Source organism: Paralichthys olivaceus, chromosome 1 (assembly GCF_024713975.1).
Source record: "Paralichthys olivaceus isolate ysfri-2021 chromosome 1, ASM2471397v2, whole genome shotgun sequence".
Lineage (NCBI taxonomy): Eukaryota > Metazoa > Chordata > Actinopteri > Pleuronectiformes > Paralichthyidae > Paralichthys > Paralichthys olivaceus.
Window position 1 is genome coordinate 31,550,345 of NC_091093.1, and position 16,338 is coordinate 31,566,682.

At 44.2% G+C, this 16,338-nt stretch overlaps 1 protein-coding gene across 17 annotated transcripts in view; it reads left to right on the plus strand.

The window, feature by feature from the left end:
* The window catches only part of ppip5k1a (diphosphoinositol pentakisphosphate kinase 1a), a 29,915-nt gene extending 13,868 nt beyond the window's left edge, over positions 1 to 16,047 (plus strand). For 2 of the 17 annotated variants that reach the window (XM_069528389.1, XM_069528476.1), the window contains 15 exons: positions 84 to 225; positions 418 to 641; positions 1,141 to 1,268; positions 1,699 to 1,813; positions 1,900 to 2,007; positions 2,586 to 2,714; positions 2,796 to 2,936; positions 3,632 to 3,725; positions 5,009 to 5,134; positions 6,836 to 6,898; positions 10,782 to 10,841; positions 11,552 to 11,731; positions 13,646 to 13,783; positions 13,862 to 13,975; positions 14,286 to 16,047. In XM_069528389.1, the coding sequence (XP_069384490.1) occupies positions 84 to 225; positions 418 to 641; positions 1,141 to 1,268; positions 1,699 to 1,813; positions 1,900 to 2,007; positions 2,586 to 2,714; positions 2,796 to 2,936; positions 3,632 to 3,725; positions 5,009 to 5,134; positions 6,836 to 6,898; positions 10,782 to 10,841; positions 11,552 to 11,731; positions 13,646 to 13,783; positions 13,862 to 13,975; positions 14,286 to 14,896 (2,373 nt within the window). In that variant the 3' untranslated portion in view covers positions 14,897 to 16,047. The remainder of the gene's footprint in view (positions 1 to 83; positions 226 to 417; positions 642 to 1,140; positions 1,269 to 1,698; positions 1,814 to 1,899; positions 2,008 to 2,585; positions 2,715 to 2,795; positions 2,937 to 3,631; positions 3,726 to 5,008; positions 5,135 to 6,835; positions 6,899 to 10,781; positions 10,842 to 11,551; positions 11,732 to 13,645; positions 13,784 to 13,861; positions 13,976 to 14,285) is intronic. The other 15 variants (XM_069528395.1, XM_069528427.1, XM_069528413.1 and 12 more) reach the window with 15 other exon arrangements.
* The last annotated feature ends 291 nt before the right edge of the window (positions 16,048 to 16,338 follow it).

Here is a 16,338-nt window from a genome sequence, read left to right on the forward strand (position 1 = left end):
TTCCGGCGACGTTCATCTGTTCGACGTAACCGGCTTCTTTATTTTACTGCTTTGTCATTTTCCTCTCTCCTTTTGTGGGACAGCTGGCGCCGAACTGTAGTGCGTCTTTGGTGAATTCCATGAAGATCGTCCAGAACCCGGTGGCCACATGTGACCAGGTCTACGCCCTCATTCAGAATCTCACTTCTCAGATCCGCAAAAGAATGGAGGACCCCAAGTCAGCAGGTGAGTAAAAGTCTTCCTGGAGGGAGGTCGGGGTTTGAGGGTTTTTGTTATTGACCTGCAGCAATTTCACTGCGAGCTGCTTGCATTGAAAACAATACCAAACTACTGATTGAGAGCAAATGTTGGTTTTGTTTCTCCGACCACCAGCAGCATAATATCCTCTTCTCCTCATCTTCAACTGATCTTCCTCAGACCTGCAGCTTTACCACAGTGAGACACTGGAGCTGATGCTGCAGCGCTGGTCCAAACTCGAGAGAGACTTCCGCATGAAGAACGGCCGCTACGACATCAGTAAAATCCCAGACATTTATGACTGTGTAAAGTATGACGTTATCCACAACGCCACTCTGGGCCTGGAGGACACGCTGGAGCTGTTCCGACTGTCTCGAGCTTTGGCCGACATCGTCATCCCACAGGTGAGAGCGGAGGACGCAGAGGACATGTGTCCCCACTGGACGACCGCAAAGAAACATTCTTTTGAGCTTTTTCTGTCTACGGTCATTTTTGTATGCTTAGATTTTTTTAAATAATCCCAGATGAGTTTAGATGACAAGAAGTAATGTCACCAAGTGTAATAATTTACTAACTCAAATTCTGCACAAAACTTTGCAAATAAATTATGTTTATTTCAAAGTCGGTTGCTCCACATTTAAAGGTCAAAATAACGAGAGCTGTCTGAAAGAGCAAGAACCACGTTGAAAACAGAAAAAAGAAAAGTGAAGAAGTGTTTTTCTCTTCACATTAAAATGAAGTTCTTTGATAATTAACCTCAATCAATGGGTGGTGATACAAAGTGTGGTTCAGGAGATTTGATGTAGTTTAAGCTTTTAATAATATGAAGTGAATCAAGAAACTAGTTTCAGAGGTTTCACCTTGTTGTACTTGTTCCATTGGTTTTTTTCTTCTCTTTTTTAGGAATATGGCATAAATAAAGTGGAGAAATTGGACATAGCGTACGCCTACTGCCTCCCACTGGTCAGGAAGATTCAGCTCGACCTGCAGAGGACCCACGAGGACGAGTCTGTCAACAAACTACATCCTCTGTGAGTCTGTGAACCAAAGAGTACTTTACATTTACTCCAAGGTACAAGAGGTGCAGTAATCTATATATTTAGTAGTAGTATTAGTCCAGTAATGCCTGGAGGGGCTGGGCAAATCAATGTACTTCAGAGCAGCGCCTCAGTTTAATAAGATTTCTCCATTTGAAGAAGAAAACCGTAAAGTGTGGATGTTAGTACATTGGCCGGTCTACCTGGTGAAGTATCCGACCGCTGCAGCTCCTCCAGAACGCTGCAGCTCGACTGGTCTTCAACCTCAGTTCACTCAGCTCCTCCGCTCCACTGGTATCAGTGGCTGCCCGCTTCAAGACACGAGTACTTGTACTGTGAACCTTGAACCCTGGCTCCTACTCATTACAAAGTCCTTGAGGCAAAGTTGTGATTTGTTAAACTGACTTGAGTGGCATGTTCACAGGTACTCTCGCGGAGTGATGTCACCTGGGCGCCATGTCAGGACACGTTTGTATTTCACCAGTGAAAGTCACGTCCACTCTCTGCTCAGCATTTTCCGCTACGGTGGCCTTCTTGATGTAAGCAACTGAACGTCCATCTATGGAGTGAGTGTGTCTCTGATGAGGGTGGAGCTGATTTTCTTCTGTCTCTCTGTCTCTGTCAGGAGGAGAAGGACCAGCAGTGGAAGCGTGCCATGGACTACCTCAGTGCTGTCTCTGAGCTCAACTACATGACTCAGATTGTCATCATGTTGTATGAGGACAACAATAAGGTAGATTTGGTCTGTTTCTTTACTACATGTAGTTCATAGTACATGATCATGACTCTGTGTAGGTACACACTTGTATTTATAGAGGTTTATACTTGTATACTTACACCTCTCGTTCTTCAGTGTGTAAATATAACACCTCAACAAGTTCCTTCTATAGACTTAAACCTAGATTTTAGGTTTGGACCGAGGATACTTTTGAGATGCCTGTTGAAATATGTGCACTTTACCAACCATTTCAAACTGAAAGTAACAAAAGTTGACCCTCTTAAAAAGGAGAAGAATAAAACCCATCCTGTAATAGAGCCGTCATCATGTGATCAAGTGAAATGTTCTTCACGTCAGTCAAGACCAGATTCGAATCAGGTTCCCACGCGTTGTCATCTCATGGCCACAAATTAATAATTCGTTGCTATGACTTATTTTTACCAGGAGGATCCGTAGTTTAAAGAGGATTATGACTTTTTTTGTGTGTTTCTGAAAGTAAAGTAAAATACAAAAATAACTTCACTATCATATTGGAAACAGTGAGGACAACTTTGAACTTTATGTCAGTTACATCTCTGTGGCTCTCTGTAAAGGACCTGACCTCTGAGGAACGTTTCCACGTTGAGCTTCACTTCAGCCCGGGTGTCAAAGGCGTGGAGGAGGAGGAGAACGCGCCCACCGGCTTCGGCTTTAGACCCGCTTCTGCAGAGGTAGCACGGCAGGTAGACTCACATCCAAACATTTCGTCTGCAGCGTAGTTCTGCAGAGAGCAGCATGTGTATTCTCTCTCTCTGCTCATTCAGAACGGCCAGAAGCAGCCCGACCCCGGCAGCCTGGAGGACCTCTCCCGAGACGAGACGGACCGTGCTGTGCCACTGTCTGAGCCAATCACCATTCAGAGAAGGTCCCCACTAATACGCAATCACAAGACGGGATCCATGGAGGTGAGATCAAGAGACTAGATGCTGGAAATAATGAAAAAGACTTGACACTAGAATCTGGTTCCTGAATCAGTTTCAAAGATTCTTTCATGTTAGAAACATCACTGTCCATCATTAGACCAATAAACACAAACCTATTAATACATTCACTGCAAATAAAGATGGACGACATGACCTGTCATCTGGATCGCCCCCTGGTGGCTGGCTGCATCATGAACCTCATCCTTGATGGCAGATGTGACCAAACTAAGTGTTGATGTTTCCGGTCAGTTTAGTTTTAATTAATAATTTGATGATATAAAAACAGGTTGAGACGTCATGATTGACAGCTGAGACTGACTTATAATTGGTTGAGCACATTTGTGGGCGGGACGTCGATACCACGGCTTCACTCCACGATCACTACTGCAAAGACTCGGACTGCAAATGATGTCACCGCCAGAAGGGGGCAGCCTTCATATCTGAGCTATATTAGCTTCATCTTGGTCCAACTGTAGGAAGTGTTGACGTGTTGTATGTACAGTCTCAGGTTTGATTGAGCCACAGCTTCTCTTCTCTGAATTTGACCTCTCTTGTTATAAGTCTTATTTCATGTAAACCAGCATAAACATCCAAATCTACAGTACCTACCTCTCCCTGATTGTGTGTGTGTGTGTGTGTGTGTGTGTGTGTGTGTCCTCGTGTTCCTGTTCCATCAGGTCCTGTCGGAGACATCGTCCTCCAAAGTGGGCAGTTACCGCCTCTTCTCCTTCTGCTCTCGTCAGTCCCCTGAGATGAAACAAAGTGGATTAGGTAGGTACCATCGTGCCTTGTCGCCGTGGCAACTGCTTGTATAGATGACAGTGTGAAATGTGTGCAGGTTTCATGACATGACTTTGGTCCGACAGGAACAGTTAATGGAAATAAAACACTCTGTACACGTTGGTGTAAAACATTAAGGCAGCAGGGTCTTGCATCTTTTCCCCAGTTGAAGATTTGAATGTGGTGCGTTCACTTGTGTTTGAAGAAAACTAGTTTCCGAGGTCAATGGAAATGAGTCATGATAAAATGGAGGCTACACTTTTGTTACGTGATTTAAATCATGAGAATCGAGGATTAGGAAAATGGTCCCAACACAGTTTTGCATCAAAAATCAACTGTGCAGATTTTCTCCTGTAATTCTGATGAAAATCATCAGATATTTGTGTTCAGATGCTGAAGCTTCCATTCGATTGAGAATCAAAGTGTTAACCTTCGGCACAGATTAACATTTCCTCCTCTCTCCATTGCAGTAAGCCTCGACCCTTTCCCTCTTCAGCCTGATAGAACGACTCTGCAGCTGTTAAACTCTGACGCTGTTAAAAGAAAAATCCGCCCCAGGTTTCACATCTGTCACTTTTGTTTGTTGTCGTGAGATCAAAACATCACAGGCCTCCAGAAGCCTGGTCACTGAACTGAGATCAGAAACATCTGGATCTGCACCAAAGCTTTTCATAGAAAGAGAGAGATCTCTCTCCATACGTCTGAATTTTATTCATATACAACATTGCATCATCAAATCTCACAATGGTACAGAAAGTGGGGGAACATCCTGGATTCAGGAAGTTCTTCTTTGGCTCATCCTCCAAACTCTGATGACCAACAAACCGCAACGAAAACACAACCTCCTTGAGATAAACATCAAAATTACAGTCCAGTCTACTTTATTTTGAAATCACCATTTCCCAGTGAGGTGTCATACTTGAGGAAAGTCAGTGAAAAGTCACCTGACAGTTTCCTCTCGACTGGATTTTTCTCTTTCTCTCTTCTTTTCTCTGGACAAGCTGATGAAGAGAACGATGGGAGGTCCGATGTGTTGAATGTGTTTCGGGGTGGATTTTTCCTTTTAGCCTCGTTTCCTGACTAAGTGATTTAACTTGAAACTTGTGAAGTAGATGTTGGTATGAGTTGCATGGTCTCTTCTGTCTCTTCTGTCTCTTCTGTCCCTTCTGTCCCTGTGTCTTTCTTCTTCTGTCTCTTTTCTGTCTTTCTCTGCTCAGTTGATTTGAGTAACAGCATGTTTATGTAGCGGTGACTAACCCCGCCCCCCCCCGCAGGCTCTCAGTGCGCCGGCCTCTTCAGCACCACTGTCCTAGGTGGGTCCTCTAGCGCCCCTAACCTGCAGGACTACGCACGCGCACACCGCAAAAAATTCTCCAGCGGCAGTCTGTCCTACAAAGACGGTACGTGTTTGAGACCGTGCTCCTTCACAAACCTGCACAGAGCAACAGCAGATCAGTGTCCTACACATTCCCTCCTTAAGTCCTAAGATACTACAAATATAAAGTACTCACGAGCAAAGAGCCTGTGAGGGAGCAAACAACACATGAGGTAGAAATGTTAAGTCGAGCCTGACAGATTTATCCTAAACTTTCTTTCACAGAACAAACATTGCGGAAGTGCTTTCATGTTTATACTTAAGAGTCTATTTTCTTTTTTTATTTCTGTTGTCTTTCATAGTTATTTATCATAAAGTTTATGGTCAAACTGTAAAATATCAAACCTCAGTTACATCTTTCTTAACAAGATCTTAGGAATCACAGCCAACGTTTTAAAAATATATCGATCTGCCGATACCTCGATCGTGAAAGTTTGTACCTCTTAATGTGAGTCTGGTCGGGCTCTAGTATGAAAAGCAGTTGATCACAGTAGTAAAGGCTGTAGAACATATAAGTATCTCTAATATTATATATTATTAAAACTATAGTATTTTATAGTCTTTAAATCTTAAATCTGTGTTTAAATATTCTGTGTACTTTTAGGCTCCATATTCATTCTGGATTTTTCCATCGTTTCCCTCCACATCACTTTGAGTTCATTCTCGTTTTTCCCGTAGCGGTCACATGCTGCCTCGTGCCCAATGAACCCTTCAGAACTGACTTTGAGTTTAATCAACAGATTAAGTGTGCAGTGTTGTCAGCCTGGAGATTTTTCAGTTTGTTAGTTGGAGATGTTAAAAGTTGTCTGATTTATTTTTCCATTCGGAAATGCATGAATGAATCTACAGTCCATCAGTACGTGTCCATTCACAGCCGCTCATTCTCCAAACCATCATCGTGGTGTGTGATGTTTTTCTTTCATGCTCCATGAGTCTGTTCAGTCTGCGGACAAAGGTGATAATCTGCCTTGAAATACTCATTCTTCACTGTTTCACTTTTGTTTGATATGATTGGAAGCTCCGTCTGTAACTGTGCACAAATATTATTTGTGAAAAGAAAATCTAAATGATGAAATATTGACTTCAGGGTTTAATGACTCATCAAAACGCAGTCAGTGGTTCTTGGCCATGATTGTGTGGCTGAGTGTAAAGTGTGTTGTCATGTGGTCCAGTAGGTGTCAGTGTGGTCTCATACAGACTCGGTCCTCACTGTTGGTCTTTGTCATCCATCTTGTTTCACCTCATTCTCACAATCACAGGAAGCTTTGTGTTTTCGATGCATCGGTGCACGATGCTCGTCTGAGCACAGCGTCGGCCTCTTGTTTTATTTTCCTTCATGCTGAAGCTTCTTCAGGTTCACCAGTTGTTTTTTCCATTGTTGTCTTTGTGTCAGAAGCCCCAGCTTTATTTCACCCTTCAGTTGGAGTTGTTATTTAGCTGATCACTTTAGATCTCAGGAAGGAGAAGCAAAGACATTTGATATGAGTCCTGGGCACTTTTCTGACTTGTCAGTGTCCTCTCCACCTGTAGTGAACACTATTAACACGATTTAATGTTTCATCCTCCGTCACACATCTTCACAGTCCTGACAACAGAAAGTTCATTCTTAGAAGCTGTTGGTTGATTCCTCCACACCTGCGTCCACATTAGAAAAGAACAGGGAAATAAAAAGACATGATTATTCAAGTTGCTGTGGCTCATAGAATTTTTTTTTTTATTTCCTCAGAGTTGTTGTCTATGCCGGCAGTAAAACGATTTTCTGTGTCGTTTGCAAAGTATCCGACTAATGGTACGTCTGCTTCTTTCAAGTATTTTTCCACTTCACCTCCCTTTGTCTTGCATGTCTTCAGAATTCTGTTTTTGACCTGTTTTTTTTTCACATGGCCCTCCAGCATACCAGGTTTCCATTTTATAAATTTTTCTAATTTGTAGTTATTTTTGTTTACCCATTGGCTTTGGACTTTCCTAACACTACCTGACATTCTCTGTCTAACCAGGGTTCCCACAGGTCATTACATTAGTCAGATGTCATTTAGAGACAGAATGTCAGTGACTTTAACAAGGACACAAACTATAACGTCTTCACACGGCTTCTTAAACTTGTAAGGAACAGCACTAGATATATAATAAGAGAATTGTTTCAAGTTAAAAGTCTTTTTTTACGTCTTCACGTTGTCTCTTTCACTCCTGGATGATTAATGAATATAATTTAAATCATCTCATCCCGTCTTTATACAGTAGATCATAGTTAAATTTACTGCATACCACTTACATTTACACTTACATACTCTTGCCTTTTTATTCTATTTGTTCCAGCCCATTGTGCTCTTTCTTCAATAGTATTTGAAGTGTCAGGAAGTTTGAACGTTTCCTGCAGTCGTTCAGATGATGACGCTCGTAGGTTCATTGTTTATGTGCACTGAAGTCTTCAGGTTACTCTTGGCTCTGTGCACTAACGTGAGGAATGATTCTAGAAGCAGATTAGAGACGTGATATCGTCATTCAGCTGCTCAACAGTCACTGCCCCTGGGACGTAACCTCTCACAGGCAGCTGTGTGTATTTACACAGTTTAGAATATTGTGTAGACAAAACGAAAACATACTTTTCTTTCACGATATTAGAAACATTAGAAAGTGAAGTACCTATGTCCAGCAGGACCGTTAATTAATACGATTAAAAAGCTCTACTGTTCTTCTGAGGGCCCTCGTCACTGAACTACACTGAATAAACTGCAAGACAGATCGTATAGATTCTGTCAACATCTGGAAATATCAAGGTCGAGTTTAAAAGAGCAAATCATTGAAAATCAATCAATCAAACTGTATTTGTAAAGCCCATATTCACAAATCACAGTCTGTCTCATAGGGTTTTAAAAACAACCGTATGTTAAAGACCCAACCCAGAAGCAGAGAGAATGATTTCCACAAACGTTTGGAACGTTTCAGGCAGTAGTGCGAGTTCTGAACTCTGACTCCAGGATATTTTTACGGATGTTTTTAAATCTAGAAGTAGTTATTTCTTCTGTTGTACTGTTTTACCCTCGTATGGACACAATGTGGTTCAAACCCACAGTCAAGAATAATACACATCATTTTTTGACCTAAGTCTGAATTCTAGAAACCGGTTGTTGATCGTCTTCTCACTCACTTGAATTTAAAACACTGGTGACAGAGATACTCAAATTCCAGCTGTAATATTATCCTGGTTGTAGCTGGAACGCCTTCACCTGGGCCTTGTGTTTTCTTGGTATGTTCCGTGAAGTTTCCAACAGAACAGGGATTGATAGAGACATTAACATTAGTCAACTTTGAAGACACTGAATCAGGGAGATCAGGATCAGGACATTTAACAGATTTGAAAATGAAGCAACGGCTGGCTAGGCTAGGCTAACAAAGTGTACCAACTCGCCTGTAACTTACTCCAGATTCATCCCATCGAGCTCAACAACACTGATTAAAAAACGCTGGGCCAGTTGAAAATGATTTCTGAAGGTCAACATGGAAAAATGTTTGGAGACTTGCAAGAGACAAAGAAGGTTGAGAAGAGAAGCAGCAGAGTCTGAGAGGTGCTGATGCTTGTTCACCTGTAAAAACACTGAAGCGACATTAGAAACGTGACTCGTGTCTTTTATCAGATTCAAATTATTCCACAACCTCATTCTGCTTCTTCACGGAGACAAAAATCTTTGAGTGTTTTTATTCAGCACACGTGACCCCGGGCGTCTCGCTGCGGATCATCACAGTAAACAGATGCTTCATGTTTCCCACACTGTTGAACAGACTGAGCCTCAGGTGGGAACCCTGTTAACCATCCTGCATACGACCGGTCACCATCATCACCCTGTGTGTGTGTGTGTGTGTGTGTGTGTGTGTGTGTGTGTGTGTGTGTGTGTGTGTGTGTGTGTGTGTGTGTGTGTGTGTGTGTGTGTGTGTAACCCTTCTCCTGTGTCCTCTGACCTCAGCTTCATGATCACTGAGTCTAACTTGGATCTCTCGGTGATAAAACGATATCGATAACTATCGTGATGTAACGTTTACACTCGCTAACTCTCACAGTCGCTGTAACTCATCCATGTGTTGACAGACAACATGGACAGCCAATGAGAATAGCCCCAAACCAATCATGTGGCTGGAATAGAGTTCCGCTTACATCAAGTTAGGTTGAGGCACACGGCAGAGTGTAGGAGGAGTTAATGTGTAGGAGGAGTTAATGTGTAGGAGGAGTTCATGTCTGGGCTCCTGCACCGAGGACGACTCAGTGACTGAACATGAAGACGACCTCAGAGGAGCAGCATCACTGCTGACCAGCCGACTCATGAGCCTCACTGCAGCGGCGCTGACTTGAATTATTTCACGATATTTATCGATCTCGACTGATGTGAACAAAACGATGGTGATAGGTTGTTTTTCCGTATCGCCCTTATTCTTCCGATCCTTCTGGATCTCTATTTTGTTATTACATGAGCTGGCTCTGTGGATGAAGGGATGAATGGTGATCAGTTCTCAGTGATGAACTGGTGAAGGGTTAAATCTTTGGTCATCCTCTCATCGGTCTGTTTGAACTCATCAACACTCTCATGGTGTTTGGTGTTTTCAGTGCACAGATGTGGTTGAGTGTTTTCAGGATTCACAAATATTCAAATGTTAATTTTGAAGTATGTTGGTTATGATTGTGGCTGTGAGTGAGTGTTTACAGATCTGTTCTTCTTCTGTCCTTCCAGTGTCGGAAAGAAACGACTGGTTTTGGTTTAAAATGATTAAATTGATCAAGAAGTGGTCAGTGTGGATTTTATCAATCATCTCATGTCTCTGCTTCTGGATTGAAAAGCAAAGTTGAAAAGCTTTGTGTCTCGTTGGTCTTGGTTTAATTGGCTTTGTTACAGTTTCAGCAGCAGTCAGATCTCAGAGTTCATCTTCCGGTTGATAATATTAATGAGTGTCGTGACAGGAAAATGTTTTCACGTTCTAATGTTCAGAATCACGTTCCTCAGACTGTCCATCGCTGCAGCTCCTCTCTTCAGCCTCTGTCTCAGTCTTGGTTTGAGCTCCTGTCTCTTTAAGCCCCCCCCCCTCCTGATTGGTAGCAGGATGTTGTACGATCACCTGGTTTGGTAGCGAGTGTGCAAGTTTGCTAAGTTTGTGTTATTCTAATGTGTGGTATCGTGATGTCACAGTGATGTCACAGTGATGTCACAGTGATGTCACGGTGATGTCACGGTGATGCAAAACAATTGTCAGGGATTTCTGTGATGGAGAAGGAGCTCCTGTGATCACAGAATATCTATCTGCAGGATTTTAACTTTATCACACGCTGGAGGAAAGAAACACATCACGTGTCTTCTTTAAAATCATACATGTAGCTCATCAGACACACACACACATCACGTGTCTTCTTTAAAATCATACATGTAGCTCATCAGACACACACACACATCACGTGTCTTCTTTAAAATCATACATGTAGCTCATCAGACACACACACACATCACGTGTCTTCTTTAAAATCATACATGTAGCTCATCAGACACACACACACATCACGTGTCTTCTTTAAAATCATACATGTAGCTCATCAGACACACACACACATCACGTGTCTTCTTTAAAATCATACATGTAGCTCATCAGACACACACTACATGCTTTTGTGTGACATGTATCATTTACCACAGGAACACGAGACGACACATCCACCATTGCAGTGGCTCCACCTCTCTGGTGCACTGCGACAGGTACGACGCCTCCACTGACGCACCTCTGTGTCCAGCTGCAGCTTTATAGTGTAAGCGGTGACATCAGTGGTCCGATCACTTAGTTCACGTGGACGCCAGATTTATCTCTATATGCATTAATACCTTATATGATGCATATCTGTTCCTCTGTGGCTGCTCACTGCTTCCTGGTAATGTCTCACTTGCTCCTGTGTGGTTTTCATCATGAATTGGATCAATGTCGTTCTGAATAGTTTCCAGTTGTGAAAGTGACGTTGATGCTGCAGAGGAGCAACGTGTTTTTATTTTCAGCCTCTTGTTTGAGCTTCAGTTAAGAGCTGGAAGTTTTTTTATCAGGAAACTGCTTGAGATGATTTTGTTGCTTTTTCTGATCTTTGGCTGTTTGGCAGCTGAGATAAGCTGTTGGCTGCGACTTTGGTTTCCAGCAGTAAACAACCTTTAAACACACACTCACACACACACACACACACACACACACACACACACACACACACACACACACACACACACACACACACACGCACACACTGCACTTCTGCCTCTTTCCTCTTTGCTGTTCCTCTCGCTCTCATCTGTATCATCCTCGCTCCTTCCCCTCGTCCCTTCTTCTCAGCTCATATCCTATCATTTCATGTCTTTTGTACTGCTCCTCCTCCTCCTCCTGCTCCTCCACTGCTCTGTCCTTCCTCGCTCTCCCTCTTCTTCCTCAGAGCCCTTTGAGGAGCACCATGTGGCCCAGTTATTGAGGCCTTTCTTCACCGACCCCAGCTTGGGCCGCCACCTCTCTCTGGACGGGGCGCTGGCCCACCACCTCCACCAGTGCTCCTACCACCTCCGCCTCTTCAGAAACTGGCTCATCTCCGGCCAGGACCCCCTAGAGTACCTCTACGGTCAGCCCCTGGCCCCGCCCTCCACACCCCCAGCCTCACGCCCTGTCCAACCACTGCTCACGGTTTAGTTGGGACTGTGCTCGTTCTTTGGTTGACTCATGCTTTGCTCTTGGTGTTTCTGCATGCTTGCCTGTGTCTGTGCTCATGCAGATTGCAAGCTGGAGTGGTGTGAGCTGTTCAACTCTGTATCCTCCCCCTCTGCAGCAGCTCCAACAATCTGAAGGCCCCATCTTCTAATTCTTTGTTGTCTCTTTTAGGAACATAATCATATTTCCACTATGGAGATAAAACAAATCTAAATAAGGATTTCCCTCAGATGATTCTTTATTGTCTCAGACTAAGTCAACTAATAAATAATCACATTTGAAGATTTTAGATCACAGGTCCTCAAATAATTGTTTCAGACGTTGTTTGAGCTCCAATCCAGAGTTTTTATGGTTAAAACCCTTTTTTCAAACTATTTTCTGATTTGATTTGATTTTTTGAGGCATTTTATAAAGACGATGCTCAAAACTGAAACTACCATGGTTCAGATTTAGAATAAAAAATCTAACTAAACAAGATCCTGAAGCTTTTAATCAATCTATCACATTTGATTTGTCTCATATCCAGTTTGTCTCATGTCCAGTTTGTCTCATGTCCAGTTTGTCTCATGTCCAGTTTGTCTCATCGATGTTAACAAGCAGCATCATCCTCTGTTCTTAACTCAACCAGAGACACTTTCTGAGCAGTAACTGAAGCTCAGAGTCACATGTGAGGATCTGTCTCCAACACCTTGTCCACTTACCAGAACTTTAATATACGTCAATGTCCAGTTGTCTTGGCGGAATTAAAACTATGTCCAGAGTCAAACAGCAGCACACATCATTTCTATGTTCACAGTTGGCGTGAGGTTGAAATGACTGTTTATCGTGGTTGTGTAATTATCACAGCAGATGGAACACATTAACATGGAAGCAGAGTTTTTACGCTCACCAACAACCCTGACACAAAAGAGTTCCGTTTTTTGATTCCAGCTCGGGGACGTGCTCGTGAGGGCGACTTTCAGAGGTTCGGTGAATTTTGAAATGAGGCTTTTATCGTAGAACGTGTTTGAAAGATGTAATAACGTGTTCAGACAGTAAACATGTACATTACATGATTTGCACCTTCGTTCACACACCGATCTTAAAGCTACTGAACGGTGTCATGTGTGCAGTGCGTTGCATGTGACATCAATATTTAATGTTTAAGTGACGTTAACACGCCCCCCCCCCCCCCGTTAACACCCCATAGAGCTGGTGTTAATCCACATCACGTTCAGCTGCTTTTACAATTAGCTGCAGTGTTTGAGTTTGAATGTCACTGTCCCTCCTTCCTGATCTTAACCAGCATGTGACTCCTGCCTGTTTTCTGTACTTGTGGAGACGTCGGTGCAGATGAACACTGTAAAAAAAAAAAATCCTCTGAGGAGTTTTTTGAACAGACGAGCTGTGGTTTGACGCTTTGTGACTGAACGGCTCTGGTGACATGTGGCTTGGTTGTGAACTAACGTGGATGAACTGATGACCTTGATGTTGCTGGTGGAGCCGCTGTGGTTCGTCGAGTCGGTCCGAAAAGTTGGACATCATTGTTTTTGAGACCTGCCTGCTTTTGCAAATGGAGCCAGATGTTTGGGACATGTAGATGTGTTACTGGATATGGTGTCATGCTGTCTTGGCGTTAAGCATGGTTTTTGCTTTTTGCCTGCGTGGAAACGAACCGTTGAGGCTGGCAGGAGTTGACAGCTGGCCGGGCAGCGTGTTGAGGTGTAGTTTATGGATGGTGTCGGTGCAGTGGTGTCAGCTGAAGTGGTTCTGCCTGCTCCTCTTCCTGAGTGTTGGTGTAGCTGAGGGCTGATGTGCCTGCGGGCGTCGTGTCTCTACTCTGCCACAGGCTTTGAAGGCTGCTCCATGGTGCCCTCCATCTACCCTCTGGAAACGCTGCACAACTCACTGTCGCTGAAACAGGTCAACGAGTTCCTCACCGGAGTGTGTGAGAGTGCCGGGGACCCACACACCAGGACTACCAGAGGTTAGAGAACACATTTCACGTTACCTTTTAAAAACAGTATAATGGTCACTGCTTATTGTCCCGTGTGTCTCCCTGCAGCTCTGTCAGCCATGTTCGACACACACAACCAGCCTTCAGTGGACTCGTACATCCCTCAGAGAGTCCTGTCTTCTTCCATCTCCCTCAGATCTCGCTCTGACAGACCTCCTTGGTGTGAGTATCGCAGCAGCTCCTCGTTTGACGTTTCTAGGTTGTCCTTGTTCACCTGTCTCAGTTTCAGTCGTCTGTGGATTATTTGTGGAATTCAAAGTCGCCCGTTACAGCCTGTTTTAGAAGGTGCTCACGGTTTTATCTCTGTCATCTGTGGAACCCAGTGAACCCACACTCAACACTTCTCTTGCAGATGAAACCGTAGTAATTGTTAAGTCTTTGTGTTATTTGTTAAATAATAAGAGAAGTCTTCAGTGATATTTTCTTGTTCATGTTCTCTCTCTCTGTGTGTGTTTGTTTTGTGTCCGTGCAGACAGCAGCGGTCCGTCCAGCACAGTGTCCAGCGCTGGGCCGTCCTCTCCCACCACAGCTGACACTTCCCCACGCTTCAGTTTCAGCGATAAGATCTCCCTCACCTCTCAGAGCAGTGAGGAAATTCACTCATCTCAAAACATTTCCTCTCAGCCAGCGCCTCTCATCGGGTCACAGGTCCTCGACCCAGCTGGCCCTGCGGCCTCCAGCCCCGCCGAAGTCCCACTGACTCCAAACAACTCACCAGAGGATGCTGACCTCACTGGTCACCAGTCAGATAATGCTGAGCCCGAGCAGGACGGACCAGACGTGGCCTCTGCCGCAGTGGAACTATCGGATCCTGACCTGAGGCCGGCCTGCTCTGCGTTGGCTGAGCTGGCTCTGGGTCGGATGGAGGGTTACTGCCTCCCCAGCTCTCTGCCTGTGCTTCTGGAGCTCAGAGAGAGCAGCAGTGAGGCGGGCTCCAGCTCCCAGACACCTCAGTCTCCTGAGGGGCCTGATGAGTTCTTTGACACCCAGGAGTCCATGGAGCTGTGGATGGACAGTCCAGAGAGCCTCCCCCAGCCTGAGACGCCTCTGGAGGGTGGAGCCACTCACCCAGCTGAGCTGTAGAGCGTCTGTCTAACGTGGCTGAATCTGCAGCTCTACATCCTTGTTGTCAATCATTATCTAACCAGGCCTCCGCTCTGCTCGAGGACTGAGTTGAGCTGTGTCCTGTGTTGGAGAATCATAAGATGATGTCGTATCGTTGCCTTTCCTCCGGCTCAGTCCGTCTGTGTCGGTCTTAAAGGTGAAGCTGTGTCGTAAAGCTCAACTTACACAACTCATATAAAACTCTCTCTCCTTAAAGCTGCATTAATCAATATTTGGCCACGAGGGGGCAGACAAACTGACCCACACCCTCAAATCTGTCTGAGTGATGTTCATCATCCACCTGATGAACGTGAATCCAGTGTGTTTTCAGCCTGAAGCTGTTTCCTCCTCTGTTCTCCGGCTCCTGGCCGATGTCTGATAGTTCGAGCAGGTCGTGCTCAGAATCCTTTTGTGTTACCACATGTGATCAGTTGATTGTGACTCTAAATATATTGATTAATGGAGCTTTAGATGGTGTGAACTCTCCGCTCTCTTACCTTCAGCTGCAGTAGTGAAGTTATAGCCTTGGTATCAGATCAGCAGCTTCACCTTATCGTCAAAACATGAGCACAAACGTTCCTGTTCTACAAGTTTGTAACAGGACGAAGTGACGTAAAGTGAAAACAGGAAAAAAACAATGGCTGGTTCTTCATCACGCTCGAGCGTCTGTGGCTTCATGTTCAGAACCTGAGCGACAGCGGCTGAATCTTCATTACTGCCAGCAACACGTGTGAGTTTCAAATGTGCGTAATCTCCAGGTCAAAGCGTGTGTGCGCTGCTTACTGCCAAAGTCCTGAAGCCTCATCGAAGATTTAATATAATCAGTAGAAAAAGATGGAGACGATATTTATTTTGAAACTGCAGCTTGAAGAGAAATATCTGGTATTTTTAAAAGCTTCACATTAGATATTTAATTGTACCATAGCTAATGTATATTCTTTGTGAAATCTAAAATCATTTTATCACTGGACAAACAGGGGGGGCATTTTACATTCAGTGCTTTTATTGTGGCGAGCAGTGATGTAGCAGGTGTGGGGGGGGAGGTTCATGTTACATTGTGATGTTCAGACGTGTAAAACACAACTGAGTCTGACGTGTCTGTGTACAGATTAAAAACATAACAACACACACACTGCAGAGCGTCGTCCTTCAGTCTGTGTAACAACCTGCTGCGTTCATTGATATGAAGTGAATTCATGTTCCCCTGAGGATGAACTCAATCAGGTAGAACATTCCCATGAGCCTCAGCTGTGACTCAGTTAAGATGAGAACCCACTTCCTCCTGTTGAACACAAATGAAGCTAAAACATCCTGATACACGAGCAGCCATTTTGTTCTGGAGACGTCGTCTGGAGCAGAGCCGCAGAAACGAGGTCCCGTCCATGTGTGGCCTCGACCAATCAGGAGCTAGTGTCAGCTGT